This window comes from Porites lutea, chromosome 4, assembly GCF_958299795.1.
Source record: "Porites lutea chromosome 4, jaPorLute2.1, whole genome shotgun sequence".
Lineage (NCBI taxonomy): Eukaryota > Metazoa > Cnidaria > Anthozoa > Scleractinia > Poritidae > Porites > Porites lutea.
The window spans coordinates 37,466,934-37,486,494 of record NC_133204.1 but is presented as its reverse complement, the minus strand read 5'-3'; the positions used below and the strand labels follow the sequence as shown (position 1 = coordinate 37,486,494).

The 19,561-nt window shown below is 36.5% G+C and overlaps 1 protein-coding gene across 10 annotated transcripts in view; it reads right to left on the bottom strand.

Annotated features, from left to right (window-relative positions):
- The window catches only part of LOC140933478 (zinc finger MIZ domain-containing protein 1-like), a 35,315-nt gene extending 16,067 nt beyond the window's left edge, over window positions 1-19,248 (bottom strand). For 2 of the 10 annotated variants that reach the window (XM_073383045.1, XM_073383042.1), the window contains exons 1-6: window positions 14,611-14,896; window positions 5,467-5,693; window positions 2,889-3,073; window positions 2,218-2,263; window positions 1,744-1,803; window positions 502-670 (exon numbers count right to left, since the gene is read on the bottom strand). In XM_073383045.1, coding sequence (XP_073239146.1) covers window positions 502-670; window positions 1,744-1,803; window positions 2,218-2,263; window positions 2,889-3,073; window positions 5,467-5,602 — 596 coding nt within the window. In that variant the 5' untranslated portion in view covers window positions 5,603-5,693; window positions 14,611-14,896. Of the gene's footprint in view, window positions 1-501; window positions 671-1,743; window positions 1,804-2,217; window positions 2,264-2,888; window positions 3,074-5,466; window positions 5,694-12,330; window positions 12,479-14,610; window positions 14,897-19,178 lie in introns of those variants that run through there. The other 8 variants (XM_073383040.1, XM_073383041.1, XM_073383038.1 and 5 more) reach the window with 8 other exon arrangements.
- Between the last annotated feature and the right edge of the window lie 313 nt (window positions 19,249-19,561).

Here is a 19,561-nt window from a genome sequence, read left to right as displayed (position 1 = left end):
TCTTAGTTTAACATAAGTTGGGTAATGAGCAAAATCTATAATCTTCTCAAGAAACAGGAAACTTGCATGTTGTTTCCCAGAAATACAGCTACAAGACTGTACATATTAAATTTTACACTGGGCACCTTTCAGAAAGTTGTAACTGACTCTATTTAACATAATGTTCATAAGAACATCAATGCACTTCACATCAACTCTTTTGAGTTTGATAGCCAAGCTACAAAACCCAGGCCATTAATCAGCTTTATGCATAATACGCTAAACTGTTAGAAGTAGAAAGCAACTATTTATTAATTTAGAGAAAGCTTGTGTATACGTGTACAGTGTAGTTCCTTGAATCATCAAAATGATAGTTGTTAAGATTAGTCCTATAATTATAATACTAAGAAAGGTAATGGAACACAAAAGCGATTCAAATGATGTGGAAATATTAACACAACCTTCATCTAATACAAGCTACAATTAGCATGTATGAGAAGAGTCATGAAACCATTGACTTACTTGTTGGGAAGCTGATTTAACGGGTTGACTTGGTTCATTTGATTCATTTGTGTTAGCTTGTTAGCTGGCCCTGCGGGGTATCCCCCTGTCTTCTGTGTATCATTCCTTTGCTTCTGGTGTCGCAACAACAAAAGTCTACCAAGATCTTCACACCAGACTCCTAACATAGCTGTGAATATCAAAAGCCCAATATAAGTGCAATATTAGATTCAAGTGTTCACAGAAGAAAAAATATAAATAATGTCATTGCTGGTTAATTGAGAGCTCATTTGAATAGTTTTTTTGAGAAAAACATACACTTTGATCCATTCAAAATCAAACAAAAAACAAAAAAAAGTTCATACACAATAAATATTACTGGCATTTAGAGGGTTATCAATGTGCAGTATTGAACATGTTTGTTACCCCACTGATCAATTAAAGCGCTCATGTGATGGCACTTGGAGAATATTTGATGGCCATTCACTCTACCCTGTCCGCATGCCTCATAGTTCATTTTTGAATACAACACAAAGAAATGATGATTACACAAAGCATGCTTCCAACAGCAATATTTCTCACTAACAAAGCAGCTAAAGTTTTTCTTAAATGCAAAAAAATTTACATATTCAAAAATGTATGCTCATTAATTTTTTTGGCCACACTTGGGTGCTGTCTACCTGAATGTAAAGGCTCTTCAGAAATTGTGGTTGAAATTGCATATTTTACACATGGGTTGGCCAAGCAGATTCAGCATTAGAAGTCAACAAGGAAATTTCTTTTCAAGACCAAAAGCTCTAATTGGATCGCCGAACACTTAATTTTTTTTATATAATACTCTCTTTTGACTTGTGTAAACGTAACTGTAAGTTCCTTTCAGACTGCTGTCTCCTAACAGCCAATTCATGCGGGTGTAAAGCTCTCTCCAGAGGGGGGGTGGGAGTGTACCAATGACTCCTTCAAACCCTGACCCTGTTTAAGACAATTGATCACTTCATTACCCTGTTTAACACAGGAGACCTTTTCATGGCCCTGATTCACTTTATTTCAAACTCAGTTTTCTCACCAACGTCATAGAATACGACGTTTTTGAAAAGACATTGTTGGTAACACACGTGTGAACCGCTCATTGTCAACAAAATACCAAATGTTAAGGAAAGTAGCATGCATCACTTTGAGACAGAAGTATACATGGATGACCCATTCATCTAATTAACCTCATGAGGAATACACCAATAGGTATTTAAAAAAATCCAAACTTACTTGCTGATTTCGTTGTAAACTTGTCCCTGTGAGCAGCACAAACTGCCAACAGTCTATATCCTAAAAAATTAACAAAAATTTACTTTCAACAACACTTTTCAAGAAGAACCCGCAAGTCCAGTAGACTTGCACAAGCTGCAGGTAGATATACATCAAGGCAGACAACTGGTCTAGTACATGTTGCGCTTTGAGACTCAGTTTTTGAAAGCAACTTTATGATGCAACAATTCACGCCAATTTCTCTAAAATTAACCAAATTTGCAGCCTTAAAGGTATAAATACTATAATTTCATTTAAAAAAATTTCAGTCCTTAGAATAATACTCACAGTATTTCAGTCTGTAAATTATTAAATTTTCAAGAAAAGTATTTAATAAGTACAATACTACTGACAAAGGGTGCAGAGACATATACTACTGGTATGCAGGAAACTGTGATGTTGGTAAATAACAAATGAGAGACATGGTAAACTAACCTAAATCCAAATCATAACCAGGATTTGCTGCAACTTGGCTCACAACCTGAGAAGACATAGCCACAACAATAAATCATTCACATTTTCAGACTGGCCATGAACACTTGTTTGTCTCTACCGTATTTGTCATGAAAAGAATAGAAATGACATGCTGATAAATTGCCAGGTTATCCTTTCAACTTTTCCTGTGAATGCTGTTGCATCAAAGCAAGAACTTGATATCACCATCACCAGCTGGGTTCTCCATAAAATTTGACGTAGAAGAATTTAAAAAAAAAAAGCACAAGACTAAAGTGGAAAGCACAGAGCACCTCTGATGCTGCACAGCTTCATGTGGAGATGGACAGGTGTCCCTCTCTGAGAAAATGTCATTCAGTGTGCAACCAAGGAAAGAATTGAACATGAGGATCGCACCTTCAATTCATTAACCCCCTTTGCTTCACAGCAGGTGTTAGCAAGGATTGGGGAAAAAAGAAAATGGGGACTGGGAGAGGGGACATAAAGGGATACAACTTTTGCATCCGTCATCTCCCATCCCACTCCTCCCATTACCTTCCCATTTTTGTACTTACATGTACAGGGCGAGACACATACTGAGCAAATGTGCAACACATACTTCTAAGTACTTCAGACTAACCAAACTTTAATTTCTAGAACATTTTGATACGTACTGTAAGACATCCCATTAAGTTGCTTTCAAAAGCTCGCTGGAAGGCTCGTACATCTCCACACCACTCAAGCAGTTCCCTTGCTGAGGTCTGAAACCCCTGGGGTGTGGAAAGGTGCTGTTTTATGCACTGTAGTCTCTCATTTGTTTGTTGAATATGCCGCTCCATGCTCAGGCTCATACCAGCACCTAAAAAAACATTGTAGCTTTCAATTTGCATTTCATGATCCAAAACATTCACACTCAATATTTACTTAAAGTACTGTAAAATGGAACAGTCAACAGATAAGCAAAAACAATGCTTTTAGTCAACAGATTTCAAGTATCCACTCGTAATTAAGAATTATTGTTTAAAACTAAGCACATTGATAACCTGCATCTGAATTGTGTCCCAGAGTCATTCATTGATCATGACATGAAATTCAGTTTTGATTAATGCTAGAGTCTCAGGCCGAATTCTTTAATGCATCTATTCTTACAAGAACAAAACTTATGCACAGTTCTTTCATATGGAACTATACCACTGTATATGATTTTGAAATTTTACATAAGGCAAATTGAGGTGGTTTTATGAACTCTGTTTTGGTTACTTGGGAATGAATGAGCTAAATGAGTCATCATTGCATTGATTATCTCTATTTCTCCATCTTTGTCATTTGAAACGGAAGACCAAGAACTATGCACATAATTACTCAACAGCAATTAGCAGCAATAAAATGCATGAACCAGCAAGATAATATTAGCCCAATTAACTCATATTTACCTTCAATTACAGAAAGAATGTTAAACAACAGCTAAACTAATCACAAACATTATTTCGTTTTTCTATAAACAACACTTTACTTTGAGAAATAAGATAATTACGTGCATGTAGATTAAACTTGCTCTAATACAAAGCAACTCATTGTGTGGTGCAATTAAAATATCATATGCACTCCACCAATTTAACAAAGCAAAGCTGCTGAAAAACTTAAACAAATACATGTTGATAAAAGTTGTTAATGTTTGGCTTTGAAAAATCAACTCAAACATTAAGTAAAAATTAAAAGCAAGTTACAGAACAACGCACAGAGATAACTGTCAGGAGCATTGTTCCTAGCAATGATTATTTTGTGATTGCTAGTTTAAGCTCATATTGCTCTGTACTTGCATTAGCTTATACAGCTTTTACATTTCACCAGGAAACTACAAATATTCCAGATTCATGTGGCCAATATGGACTTTTAAGACTGTTCTTTACACCACTTACACCTTCATTCACCTTGTCATAGTCTGTGAAAATTTGCATCAAATTCTTAGAGTTCACAAACCATGAAATAACATGCAAACAAAGCCAGACTAACATGTGGATGAAAACTAATAGAAGCCAAAACTAAAAATGCAACTGCATTAAATGCAGCTTAGCAACTTTGCTGAGAAAGCTGCACTCCAGTCTTGCATTTAAACAGGGCCAAATTAAAGGATAACCACAAAAAACAACACATGGCTTTTGTTAACCACTCTTTTTAAATTATTCACAAGCCACAAGCAAGGTCATTGTCTTTTGTCCACCTTCAACACTTCTTTAGTTTTCAACCTACATGTCCTTTATTGAAAAGCATGGCATAATTAACAGAATAATGGCATTGTCCCACTGATGTCTATTCACACTCCCAAAGGAGACCTATCCATAGCAATTGAAGAAAGCTTCCTAGTGAGCTTGATCATTTGGCAGAAAGGGAAACCCTTTGCACCTACTTGAAGCTCAACACTCTCCTATCTCTTGACCTAACCAAGCGTATAGTTTCTCTTCAAACCCATAACCAAAGAAAAAACCTCATGGGGATACTGCTCTTCCACTTCACAGTATTCACGTGTCTGATTTTGGTGAACTACAGGAAAACACTAATTCTAATAATAAATTTAATAAACATTATTTGACTAAATAATATAATTTGATGTTTAGGAATTAAGTTAAAACAGAACTGAAAGAAGCAGATTTCAAATTAACTTCAGACTCTGGCTTAATGATTACCAATGTTAATTGTGTCACAATGACACAGGAATAGGCTTAATTACATTTTACAACCCCACACCTTTTAAAATTGTCAAAATCCATTTAGTGCACAGGATATCTGTTGTATCTCATTTACACTTTGTCTACAAGGTACAAGTTCAGTCAGCTGGTGTCAGTAAACCAATACACCACTGATTTCATTCACTTATAATTGAAACCCTTGCTGAGTCAACTCCTGCATCAATTTTAAGGTGACTATTGGTTGTCTTGCATCAAACATTTTGTTTCAAAACTAAATATTTGCAAACTTGAAAGTTAGTTTCTTCAAGGCTTTATCAAAGGTTAAAGAAAAACCAAATTGTATTTTAAAATAATCTTGTCTCTGAAGACATGTTTTGACAGAACCAAAACAAAACAGCCCTGCCATTAGTTATAGTAGCAATGAGTTGTTTTGAATTTATTTAGGTTAACAATGTTAAATGCAACACGTTTATTTAAAGAAGACTTTAACATGTTTCACGGCTAATACTGAGAACCTAAGATGGAATTAACCAAGATTAAAATGTCAGAAGAAAAGGTCTATTACTGTTCTGGTTGAGGAGTTGGTTATCCAGGGGCTGATTCTGTGCTGTAGCTGTTCCATAGAAGAGACCGTCATCCAAGTCACCAGCCATGGCCTTGCCAGTGAAGTCGCCCAAACCATTCAGAGGGAAATCCCCCATGTCGAGGAGCAAAACGTGCCAATAATTCAAGAGAGTAGTGTCTTCAAAACTTGTTAAACCCCACTACTGTGTTATGAGGTTTGTGATAGAGCTAACAGGGTAATGAAAACATGCGGTTAGGTTTAAAAATTTTATGTTTAAAGAGTTTCAGTCATTAATAATTGAACATTTTAGGTTTTCAGTTTCTAGTTTATGACAAGGTTTAACCCAGCTGCCGTGAAAAAGAGAATCTAATACATAGAAACTTTAAGAGTTAAATTGAAGATTATTCCACCTGGGAATGAGCTGAAGTAAGACAGAGTTCAATAGTTTAGGATTATTTGTTTATTTTTACTGTGCAATGGTTTCAAGTGTTGAACCAAGTTGTAGACATTTCATTAAGATTTAATAAGTGGCAGCCTGTGTTTTGTTTGCAAATTCATATTCTTTAAATCTGATTAGTGAGAATAAGTACATGTCAAACCATCACAGGTACACTGATCAGGGCACACACCGTGACTAAACAAAGTCAAGGGTTAGACATCCACAACTTTATTTGCCTTGGAATCCTCGCCCCTCCCCCATGTTAATGAACATCACCCCTTGCATGCTAAAGACAAGCCTCGCAAAATCATCCAGAGTTGAAAGTTATTTGTATAGTTTTTTTTTTTTTTTTAAATTTAGATATTAACCTGTTGGCTTGAGTTCAGAGTGCTGTCAAATATTGATGGGCATGAGAAGTTTCACATGAAGTCAATGGGCCTGCAACAGCATGCATGCAACTATATCAACAGACAAGGCTTTTATATGCTCAGTGATTGTTCACACCCTACTGAACCCCACCCCATTCAGTGATTGTTCACACCCCACTGCACTGTTCACATGTCTCCTTTTCTATTATATGTATTAGGTAACTTGACAGAAAAAATTAATATCTATGATAAGGGCAGGATGGGAAGGGGGGGGGGGGTTTAAGTCTTCGTATTGCCTGTTTTTTTTTAAAGTAACAGTGAAGTGATTCCTGAAAAAGGGCTTTAAACAGGCTTCAAACCCCAAAGTGTGATTTTGTGGTTCACTGGCCCAGAATCTTAAGTTGCTCAGTTTGATTGCATAGGAAATATTGCTTAAAAATAAATATTCACTATACAGTGTACATGTAAGCATTAAAGAATACAAGTCAGGGTTGTCACTAAGATTTCAAGTTGCAGGGTAAATACAACAAGAAGGCGGGGAATCCAACAGCTAGCAATCTCTTTTGGTTCTATTTTTTTTCCATTTTCCTATGATAGAAGTTGGGGACCACGTTCATAGAAGCCGGGGGAAATCTGCCAGTCCCCACCTCTTATTGACAGCCCTGCAAGTACAGTACATTTATTTTGTATGTCTCATCTAGTATCACATATAATATTTGTTTGGGCAAACTACTTACCTTGAAACAAGAAAATATAATTTAAACAAATGTCACAAGTTTCCCTACTTAATGCAAATAGTGTGCACCATTTAGTGACTTATGAGACAAAACCTGATGGAAGATTTTGCGTGCATAGAAAGAAAATTTTTCTTAGGATTGTTTCTTCTAATAAATATTGTTTAGAATCATTCAATGGTTAATCCTCATATTATGAAATGAAAATGTATGCAACAAAGCAGGATTGATGACAGTTTTTCTGTAATGTGAATTTCCTCAGGTTAAGAACAGAATTCACTTGCCCAACAGCAAAATCCACTAGTCCTGGGCTATCGGACACGACTTTCTTTGCACAGTGATTCTTTTAGTTTTTCCCATGCAAAACTGGCCTGATTGGCCAAAAAGCATTGGAATTAAATTTTAGCCTTGGGTTTTCTCTTATCATTAGAGTAGAGCTAGATTATGTATCAGGTTTTCAATATGAAGTACCCTTTTGTACCACTCACATACTTTTATATTGTACCATTCAGTTGAGGCATTTAAAGGCCATAGGTTATTGTTTATACATGTCAGAGCAATATTGTATCACCAAGTTAACAGCTATTACATGTACATGTAAGTTTGCCATTAGTAAACACCATTAATCTTCAGTTAAATCACCCAGTGATAAATGAATCACACTGTTAATAACGGATGATCAATCAGAACAAAAGTATTTTGCAGCTGCATTATCAGCAAGTGCTTTCAATTCTGTCAACGACGCTCCCTTCTTTCTTTCTGGTGCATACTCTCAGTGCAATCACATGAAGGGAAAGAAAGGTATGCAAAAAGAAACTCACAGCACAAAAGTAGCTAAGGTTCCTCCTCTTTACAGGACTTTACTGTACAGGAAAACTAGAACCTAACTTTTCTGCTACACTGTACATCCTACCAACACTTAGGCCACTAGCATCCATGCACTAATATATAGATTTAGCCCAGGCTAAAAGCAAAGTTATAATTCAAATCAAACAATAAACTTGTAATCCATCAATCAGTTAACTTTAGGGAAAACTCATGTGACTTTTGAGGGAAAGACTAAGTGAATTAAGAACAAAATAATTTGCAAACAGTCCAAGAGTGTTCAAAACAAATCTCACATCAAGTTAACAGTCTACAGCTGTGCGGTGAGAAAAATCAAAAGGAGCCCAATTTTCCGAACCTATCAAATCCAGGTTGACCAGAATGTGATTTTTATGCTATAACTAAGTGTCCTAGTTGCCCAAGAGCAAAAAAAAACAGAAGCCACCAGAAGCTGCTAGAGCAAAGCATTGAAACGTCAAAAGTAAATAATGATTATAGTCATGAATGAACACCCTTAATATTCAACTCTCATTCTGCAATGCACGAATAAAACACAGTCCACAATACAGCTTAGAGGTGGCAGTCATTTTCTGCGTGAATGGTACTACTGTAAATCCCCTTTTAACCCCCCCCCCCCACCCGCCCCCCGGGGGGGCTTATTTATTCCAAACACATTTGAGGGCAGCTCATTTGAGAGGGAGGGCTTATTCAACTTAGCAAAGGCAATGGTATCAGTTCTCTATAAAATAAAATTAAATTAAATTAAAAAAAGCTAGAATACAAAGTGGAAAAGCTCAAGCAAAATGACTGGAGGTCTTGAAGGTAAGGATAAAAAACAAACTGCACTTCCAGCTGTTGAATAAACCATCCTGGATCAGTCCACACTAAATTTTACAGTCGGCATTGACTAATGCAGTCTATCTTTATTAGTAAATAATTATAAGGGGGAGGGAAGGGGGAGCTTATTACCTTTTATTCCTGCTTATTTATTCCGGCTTATTAGAGAGAGGGGCTTATTTGAGAGGGGGGGCTTAATAAGGCACTTCCTCAATCTTTCAGGTTTACAGCTTACAATGCAAATACTGCAGTGTCCTTTTGATATTCATACATTATTTTTACCAACAACACCAAAAACCTATCTGTTTGCAGATAAAGGTGTTGAATCTGTGCAGCTGCACCTAGAACAGTGTGTTTTTGAGTCTGAAATATACCTTCTTTAACTTGTTGGGAAAAAAGTAAAACTCACACTAACCTATACATATACTGTATGGCTAAATACAGTCAGCTTTTAACAATCAATGAGCTTATGCACTAAGGAGAAAAATACTTTTGTCTCATTTTCAAAATAATGGCTTAATGGCTATGAATTACTTTTTGCTTCAATCCAAACAATATTTAACCAGAATTTACACCTGTCAAGAAACCATAAAGCAAAAAAGATGAACATTCAGAGTAGGTACACAAATCTATGATTATCTCTTGGAGCCTCAAAGCATGCAGAATGCATCACAGAAGCCAGTCAACAATCTGCACATTTTTAAATTCCTGATCACAAAACAAAAAAAAATTTTACTTTGAATTTGAATAATGGAGAACACGTTTGGAAATTTGCTTAAAATTTTAACATAAATACAAAACATCCCTGACACTTTTGTGTCACTGAATGTAATAAGCATGAATTTCATTGGTTCACACTGGCCTTAAAACCAGCTGCAAAAATTGTAAGCTCACAGAATGATTGACAAGGGAAATAGTCAGGTTCTCTGCAAAATTTTAAGTTAATATGCCTGGAGGTGCCCACAATAAAATCGATCTAGAGCTAAGACCACAACCCAAAAAACAGAAAGCAAAACACTAGGTCTTGACCCTTATATAAACATATCAGTTTAACCCTTTAAGCCCTAAAAGTGATCAGCATCAAATTTCTCCTGGTACTATCAATGCTTTGTAAAACAGAGTGGTCTTGAGAATTACGGACATGATCACACAAGATCAATTCACTTGATATTTTATCAACTTCTCCCCACTACTTCTGTAGGAAATGAATATGGACAACAAATGAGAATTCAAATTTTGATCTTAGGGTTTAAAGGGTTAACAGTTTAACTTTCCATGGTTGCTAATACCTAACAGATCATCACATAAACACTTAAGGGATGAATCTTAACCAAAGCTCACTGCCTCCTCACAAGAAAACATGAAGCACATTGGATTGTACAGCAAAGACTATAAGATTTCATACTGTGACTTTTAGTACATAGTCAGGACTAAAATTACAGATGTAAAACTTTCTACTGTACAACATGCATGAAGTACATTTACACAGTAAAAAAAAAACCATCTATTTCATTACTTGGAAAACTGTCTTGCAAGTTCAATCCTCTTGGCATTCATGAAATACAGAAAGAACAGAATTATAGATGCATGCTATTGGGAAAATGGAACAAAGCCAAAACATTATTTCGTCTGCTCCTGTGCCTGATACTTAAGAAAGGAAAGTCAATACTTTTGTCTTTTTTTTTTCCGAAACTGATAAAATGTACAACAATGTCTTTTGAAAAATAACCATCAACCTCATCCACATTACTAGAAACAAAACTAAAACCAATATATTAGTCCACACATGTAGCGTGTGCAGGAGAGGGACTACTAGATCAAATTTCAAGAACAATAATTTACACTTTGCCCTACTTGGACATGTACGGTGCAACATTAACTAAAAAACAATGAACACACAGTTTTTGCATTTGACATTACGAATTTTTAGTCATTTAGTGCTAGTGCCAAGGGTTTGTTTTGTTGCAATAATTAATAAAAATATTATTCATTTAGGAAAGTGGGGAATAACTATGAAGAGCCTTCAATGCCCTGGATAACAAAGTGACCTTAAATATGAAGTAATCAAAATCCTTCCTTTTTGAGCATGAAATGTGCCTTGGCCTTAACCAGTTATAATTTGTTAGTCTTAACAACCTAATTCCCTAATTGCTAGACAAAAACCTGGATTTGGTATAATAATTTTTGTGAACAAGTACTACGTAAACCCACAAACCGAAAAAAAAGATCAATTTGTTATGCAAATAAGACCCGACATGGCATGCAGACGTCACAAACTACCAATACCAAGAAGAGAGTTTGATGAAAGCTGATATAATTAATTATGATGAAACACTTTGCCCGTTTCATAGTCTGGTTATGCAATGTAATCTAAAAATTGCACAATACAATAAGCCAATAAACATTAAAGAATAGGTAAACTAAAGTGTAAAAGTGCCTTTTGTAAGATGTGGGTGGCCAGTTGTAGAGCATATTTATTAAGACAATGAGCAGCTTTCCAGAGGAACTAAATGTAATTCGATACTGTCTAGTAAAATACAGGGATACGACTACTGCAATATTATTAAACATTCTCTCTAATTATCAAAACTGTTTTCAAAAGACCGTTTAATTCATTGCTGAACTTAAAATAGTACACTTCACGTGGCAAACATGGATCTTTGTGCATTTAAAATCTACAAACAACATTTGGACTAATTCTCACAACCTGCATGATTGTTTTAACATAAACATTATATGGAGAAATTAAATACTGATCATCAGTACCTCTGCTATGAACTTTAAAGCTGGGAAGCTGAGGTTCTTTCAATACATTAAAGGTTATCTTTAAACGAATGACTAATTCTTAAGCAGCCACCTATTGACAATAAAGGTCACATATTTCAGCTTACTCAACTGTAATATTTTAAAAACTAAAACACCAATTTCTGTTGTGCTACATCAAAATTTTACTGATCTCTTGTTACTTCTTTCTGAATAACAATTTTCATTCCACAATTTCAGTGAAACATTTTGACAGAAGACTCTGCCACTGAAAAGGAAAGATTGTTTTACAACGCAAAAGGTCATTGCATGTTATGTATGAAAGAGCACATATGTCATATAAGTTTTAGTTCCTTGAAAGAGTGAATGTTCAGGGTCGATTTAATGTATGAAAGACTCTAATTCAAAATGATTTTCATATTGAAATAGAAATGAACTTGAAAAGTCTGCTGAGAAAGAACAGACTTACTGGCATGGGTTCAAATACAAAGGATTTCAAGAAACAACATGTTTCAAACAAATATTTGGCTCAAGCCCAATCTTGTCCCATTTGAACTTTCAATAGACTGTACTTGTAAACACCACACCTTGTATTTTCTTGACAAAGAAAATATTTCCTGTCATAATAACAACAATAATTATTATCATCATTGTAACTGGCCTTTATAATACATAATTCAGTTAAAGCTACACTTGAAACTGAATGTGTATTACAGTGAAAGACTGAAGAATATTACCAGTCCTAGAGATTATAATACTGTCTACTTCCTTGTTTATAATATTGCTGAAACAAGATAAAGTCTATAATGATGAACAACAGCATACTATCTATTAAATAACAATTATGTGAAATACATTGAAACTGAATGCCATGGAAACGAGAAATCAAAGTGACAACCTCTTTGCTTTGGGCCTCCCTGAACTTCTTGAAAGATTGAAGCTTGAGTTTCCATCTGGACACCAGCCACTTTGCAGTTAAAAATGGATCTCCACTACCTAAACCACAAGATTACTTGACACTGATATTACTTTGAAAACTGGCAAATGAACTGGGTACTTTACAGATACCGTACATGTATATAAACACATGCCCACACTTCTTGAAAATTCTATTAGAAAGAAAATTGCTGATTCATGATTGCTATGCAGTCAACATTGTGCTGATCTGTTAGGTTGTGATCACTTCAGGTGGCAAAAGTTTTGCCTCATATTTTCCCATAATCTTTGTTGTGAAATACATATATAACTACCCGTAAAACTACATATCACAGAAACAGTGCAGTCAATGAGCAGTGTGCAAGCCTTTTTAGAATACAACTCCCAGTGAAATTTACAGCCAGTAACTTCTAACTACCCAGTACATGTTATACCGTATAGGTAACCAGCCAATGACAAAACTGCCTTGCTCAGGTGAATGTTAACCCAAAGAAGTGTGACTTGAATAGAAATGACTAGACCAATAGAATCTTTTGCTTTCATCATTTCTGAATCTAGTTTCTAATCATATTTTGTTTATCACAATCCAATATAACAAGTTTATAATATTGTATCGTAAAAACATAAATCACCTCAGCATAATGTCTTACAGCTGATTGTCTTTGCAGCAAGTGAAGCATTTGCTAAGGACTTCAAATATTCACTTACAACGAAGGGAATTCTTAGAATCTGAACACTAAGGGAAGATTCAAAAGTAAAATAATAACATAATGGTATTGCTCCACTTTCACTGTTACAAGAACACTTTAAATTAATAATCCATGTTCAAAACGTTGAAAACAGGAACTTCACAGTAGTTTGAGTTCAAGAAAACTATATCAGTTTACTTCACATGATGCTAAATTCTGAGAAATTCGAAACCAACAAACTGCTCTTGGGATCAAACTACAAGGTCTCGTACAAAATATTGCAATCAAGCGTGATCTTATATCTTGGAAGAAAACAAATCCTTCACCGAATTGCGACCAAAACACTTGTCTAAAATGCAAATCACCTAAAAGTCTAAAATGCAAATCAAATCAAATCAAAAGAACTTCGTTTTTCGGTCTGGGAAGTTTGAGTAATTTTCTGCTTGGAAGCACGGGGAATTTGACTGCAGTATGATGTATTTATTTGAGTGCTGTGGACCTGATTACGGGGTTGGCTAGCTCACAGCCGACGCTTGATTTCTTGCCGAGTAGGAAAATCTTGAAATTTGCATAAGGAGCGTTCGATCGGTGGAAAACCTCAACGTCGTAGATTTTTGTCCTTGGGCAAGGACTAGCTAGAAAATGAGCTAATTTTAGGGTAATAAGACTGCTTGAAACCACAAATTCTTTAAATTATTCAGCTCAAGTGGTACAGCTACATGACAGAATTTTCCTATCTCTTGTCTGTGTGTTGGCACAATGGGCCTATTTTAATATGTACGTCTATGACATTGAAAAATTACTAACCATAAGACTATGATCACAATATTAAACTTCAATAACACAGCCATAAACCCACGGCTTGATTATGTCAGATGAATAACTATTCACGCGTGCAAAAGGTCTATAATCGCTGAATTTACTTAGCTATACCCGCAAGTTTTACAAGACATTCGAACGTGCAGCTCCGAACCGACGTTCATAATAGGACTGTTTACAACTCTGCTCGGCCTAACACAAAGACAAATTGAAGTTCTGTGTTGAGCGTCTTAAACGGGCTTAGAGGAACAAGTGAAGTTAAATCGTGAGCGATAACGAAAAGAAAAGTGTCAAATGAACGAGAGAACTCGACCAAAAGCAGAGACATTCGCCAGGTTTAAACAATTGCAATTTGATTACAAAAAGAAGAGCGGCAATTCAAACTTTTCTTTTCAAATGGCAAGTCGCCGCTATGTTTATAGGTCTCGCTAACGGTACACACGGGTCATATCCTTCTCAAAATACTACAACAAATCATCTATATAATAACTTTTCGCACGATGTACACAAAATGACCAAACAGGCGAGTTTTGAAGTTCAAAGTAATACCGCGCACGGCGCGGACAAGCGGCTCAGTTCAAGTTTGCCCGCCGCAACTTTAGAAGGCAGTTCTAACTACTTCCTAAAAGTAACCTACAATCCAACAAATTTAGCACTAGACAATAAATTATTCACCTTAATTTCACTATAACTTATACATCATCAAACGCATAACCGAAAGAACATAAACTTACGTTATTCACCATCACGTTGTAGACTAAACGGGTTGAAAGTCTCAATCCAATTTTCGAGTAAAATCCTCCCGAAAGCAAAGTTCCTATTTCGCTCAAGAATTCTTTAAAGCTCACATCATTGCCCCTGAAACGGCCTCCGGCTATAGTTCACTGTTTCCTGAATCGTAAAGTCCACTTATTGTCGTAATCTAACGTTGAAACCTTGAAATTTCTTCAATACAAACTAGAAGAGCTTCGCCCGGTCAGATTTTCCCAGACAAAAAAGCTAAGTTTCATTGTAAACGAAACACATGCAATCGAAGTGATTGGACGTCAAAGCTCAGCCAATCAAATGACTCCTAAACTACCGCATTGTCAATCACCCGCCAACACGAAATCACCCGCGCTTTAGAATTTCCGGTCAAATCACCGAATGCACTTGTAAAGCACCGCAAAAATACCAGCGATAAACAGTGAATCACTTCGTGTCTAAGTGAACGAACTCTCTCGACGTGAAATAGTTTAAAATCCTTGGCTGTAGTTGACGTGAATTTCGAGCACCGTATCTCCAAAAGAGGACAAGTGGTGACAAGTTGACGTTGTTTTGCCATTATTTTTATTGCCCACACGTGATACGATTCTTATTGGACAAGATGTATGCAGATTGCTAAACAATAAGCGAACAACAGGGCCATTGACATGAACAAAAGTTGAAGGGGAATCAGCCAATCACCTGAGGCAAAGGGGGCTTAACAGCTCATAAGGTGGCAGTCGATAGTGAATTTCAACGCCCGTGATCAGAATTTTTGATTTCACCCTTTAGCAGGTTGCGTGACACGAAATGGACTCTAAATTGGCACGTAAAAATATTATCGCTCTCGAAGTTCTCCGCAACCGTTTCCTGACTAAGTCTGATCATCGCTTGTAAGATTTGCAAAGGTCCTTCAATCTCAGTGTACGTTTAAACGAGTAAAAAGAAGCTGTCTTAACGTCTAAACTCATTTGAACTTCCAGGTTAACAAGAAGTAAACAAAGGCGAATTTGACCCAGATAGCAGTAACTGATCGGTGGCAAGTTAGTGATCGACTTTGTTATATTTATAGAAATGATCACGCAATTTGAGAGTGACTGTGCCCATGGGAATTCAAGGAATGATTACGTTCCCCACCTTTTTAACGCAACCTACGAAAACAGGATGTGTCGTAGTTCAGGACACGTACGATCGATCACACTTGTGTTTTTTTGAAACCCTTACCGTTTATTAAACCGGTTTATGTGGCTATTATAAACCGATTTCTTTTTCACAGATTGACTCTTTCTTTGAGGTACTTATCTTAAAGAGGTGTAAAACGGTTGAAAAGAGACTAAGTTGTTTTCCTGCAAATACAAAGCACGGAGACAAATAACATCGCTACACCGCCTCGTGCCACAATTCACGCTCAAGAAGGCAGTTTTTTATCGTTGGGTCCTATGAATACTAACAGACACCATGAGTTTCTGATCCTAACGCACGCTTGTGTCGTTAAAATATGGACGAAGAGAAAAAATGTTTGTTTGGAAAATAGCGCGGATTCTTTCAACACTAAGAAAGGAAAATGAATGTTGAACTTAATATTTCAGAACTGTCGTTCACTTCAACATTTTCTTCGTCAACGAATTCATTCATGATAAGAATTAATGTAAATTGTTACATATTAAAGTCGGGGCCCGCGGAGCCGGTTTCAAGTGGGGAGGGGGGCTAACGCGAACGGGTCAGCGTGAGCAAACTAGGGGGACCGAGGGCTTGCTCCCCCGGGAAAATGTCAAATTTAAGTCTTCAGAAATGGCTATAAATGCATCTAAAACTGCCAATAGTAATATAAATTTGTAATTATTACATCGGCTTAAAACAACAAGTTACAACCTGGCCCCCACGTTAGACCAAAATTTAAATGAATAGACTTTGAAGCTGAACCCAACACACGAAACGGTTTAGTGTCACCCGAACATTTTTAAGTCGGATTCTCTGAAGGTGCCAAAGTTGCCTTTCCGATTGCTACAAACTCATTTGCAACAGCTAAAGGACAAAGTTTCTCTGTTCTCTATTTGTGGGTGTTCAATATTGTCAGATTATTAAACCTTGTTTGTGTGGTAAGTGACAGATCTGGGTAACCAAAATGAAAAAAATAATTATTTACCAGCCAAAAAAGTGGGGGGGGGGGGGGGCCAGCCCCATCCCCTGCACGGTCCCTGTAGATGTGTTAGCCGCCAATCGAGATCGACGAAATACTTACTCATATTCCCGATCGAATGATTTTTAACACAACTTATCTGGGAGCCCTGATCTCACCCCTTTACATCACTAACGCAGCAAACCACCAAATAAAACAAACGTAAATGCCAAAAGACACAAGATGTGATTAAATTGTGCATAAAAAGCTAAGATCAAAAAGGCGAAAGCAGTACTAAAAAGCTACGGAATGACCCGCCACCTGACGACGCGGGAAAAATAGGAGTGTCTTCAAAGCATGAAAAATTTACCTGGGACACAAGTTAGATATCTTCTACCTCAACGATTACTTTAAGAGTATTAAAATTACTTACGCCTCTCGAATAAGTCAAAAACAAGGTCGTTACGTTAGGTGCACCGATTTTCATAATTCACAAATGAAAAGAATACTTCTGGGCCAGGCCTGGAAAACGTGACTTTGTGAAATGTTCTGTCAGAAGGAAAAACGCGTGTTCTCACAGTCATTTCCATCTTTATAACACTTCATTAAAACTGCCAATGTTGATCACGCGAATTGTTTTCCACAATCCTCGCTGCTTGCCAAAAATTGTGAATTGTATTTAAACATTTGTAAAATGTCCCGTTGCTCTCGGTATTTATCATTCTAGACGTTGATTTACTGAATGATACAATAAATGGTGATTTGAAAAAGATATTCTCTCATTGAAAGTAAAGATATTAACATCACACCACAATCATAACCGTCATGTTTCATCTGAGTACCTTACCTGTGAAATCAGAATTCATGTTCGCAGTTTTTACTGAGGAAGATTCATCCTCGGAGACCCAGGGGCAGTTAGTTGGGACGATACAATTTTCGATGATGCAGTGGACACAAACCTAGCGTTAATTAAGGAAGGGCTTTATTCTCACGGCTTTTGGGCCATTCAGTAACAGGACTTTGTTTTTCCTTAGCATGGTGCACAAAGTCCACACGAGATTTATCAACCGGTCTTTAAAGGGTCGGTAAATTACAGAGTCATATAGTAGCCAGCTGTGAAATAAAATCGGAACTGTACGCACGCCACGAGAAACGCATTCAAGAAGAGTTTTCAAGTTACGCTTATCTAGGCTACAATTTTTGTTGTTACTTTACCACTTCAGAAATAGTTTTCGTTGTTTTGGGAAGAAACGCCAGCCTTGTATACTCTGCGAGTGGGAGATATGTTTTAGAGCAGGAGGGAAAGAAGACTGGATTTAAAAACGAGCCATAATGTTGAAAAAGTTTTTTTCGCGGCGCGATTTTAATAGCCGAAGCATCATTAAAACCTTACAAATTATGACAAATTTTTAGCCTTAAAATTGCAACAGATCACAAAAAATCAACCAATTAGAAGAAAAAAGCAGTCTTCTACTCAAATTCATTTTTCTCGTTAATGTTAATTAACTCATTTGAAAACCGAGTCTCCCAAATCTGAATGTTAAAACAGAACACTGGTTTAAAAAAGAGGTGTTTTGCGTGGCTGTTGACAGTCGCTGGAAAATCTGTTAGTATTCTTTTCAGCTGAGATGTTAACTACCAAGTTATTCAATATTTTTTAAATATATGGGCAGTGGTATATTCGTCACAGAACGTTGGACTGCCTTAATAAATTTACACTTGCTTTTTCGCTATCTTCTTCATAGATTTCGGTCGAAGTTGTCGATCAATTCGGCATCGACTGCTCCCGGCCTACAGTCTTAAGATGAATTGACTCAGTTTCAAGCGGTCAAATCTAATTTTCCCCTTACAAGAAGTGCAAACTAAAAACTCGGTTTTGTTTTGAGATTTTACATAGAGCCATGAATCGTGCATGACGGTTTTTTCTGACGCTTTTCATTCTAACTACACAACCGTTCAACAACCGATGCCAAAGTATAAATGTCAAGGCCGATCATAGATTGTTCTAGTTCAGTGCTTACTGAACGCATTGCAAGCAACACAGCGCGCACACAACAGAAAACAACATCACCAGGCCTTAATTAAGATGAATTTCATTTGAAGACAAACCTGGCTTATAGCGAACAAGGAGTAATTGATCGCAGTTACAAACCTTTCATGAACTTTAATATTTAAGTATGTTTACGAGTCTGATTTTTCTCTAGTCCAAAGCGAATCGAAGTCCTGATCCTCTTTTAACATGCGCCGTTTGCAAAGTACGATTATTGCCTCCGAACACCCAGCATCAATAAAGATTATTTCTATACCCGGACTTGGCACATAAGTCGAATATTTAAATTACCTAGCTTTTCCTTGGTTTTCTGACGGGAGAATAAAAGTGATTTTTTCAGAAGCAATTCCTCCGTGAATGTATTATTTTGTTACTGGGGGACTTCTTACCGGCCGAGCTGGCGATTCCTGTGGTTTCCAAGTCTATGTACTCAAGCTCCATTCACAAGAAATTCACCAGCGACCTACAACACAGAGAGTAAATTTGAAAATTTATCTTTAATGTTAATTAATTCAAAAATAGATTAGGTTGTCAGGTACAGCATGAAATTTTCATGCATACATGTCATGAATTTAGTCTTCGACATAAAACAGCTGAAAATTCCCCTTTTCGTATTGTTCTCAATAAAACTAAATTAAGTAAAATTCAGGTCTCTGTTCGTGGTGAAAAGAAAAAAATCGTCCAAGTTTTCCAGCCCTGGTTATGTCAAAGTCGTAAGTTGAAAAATATTATTGGTTTAAACTTTGTATTGTCATGACTTTGTTTGGTCGGC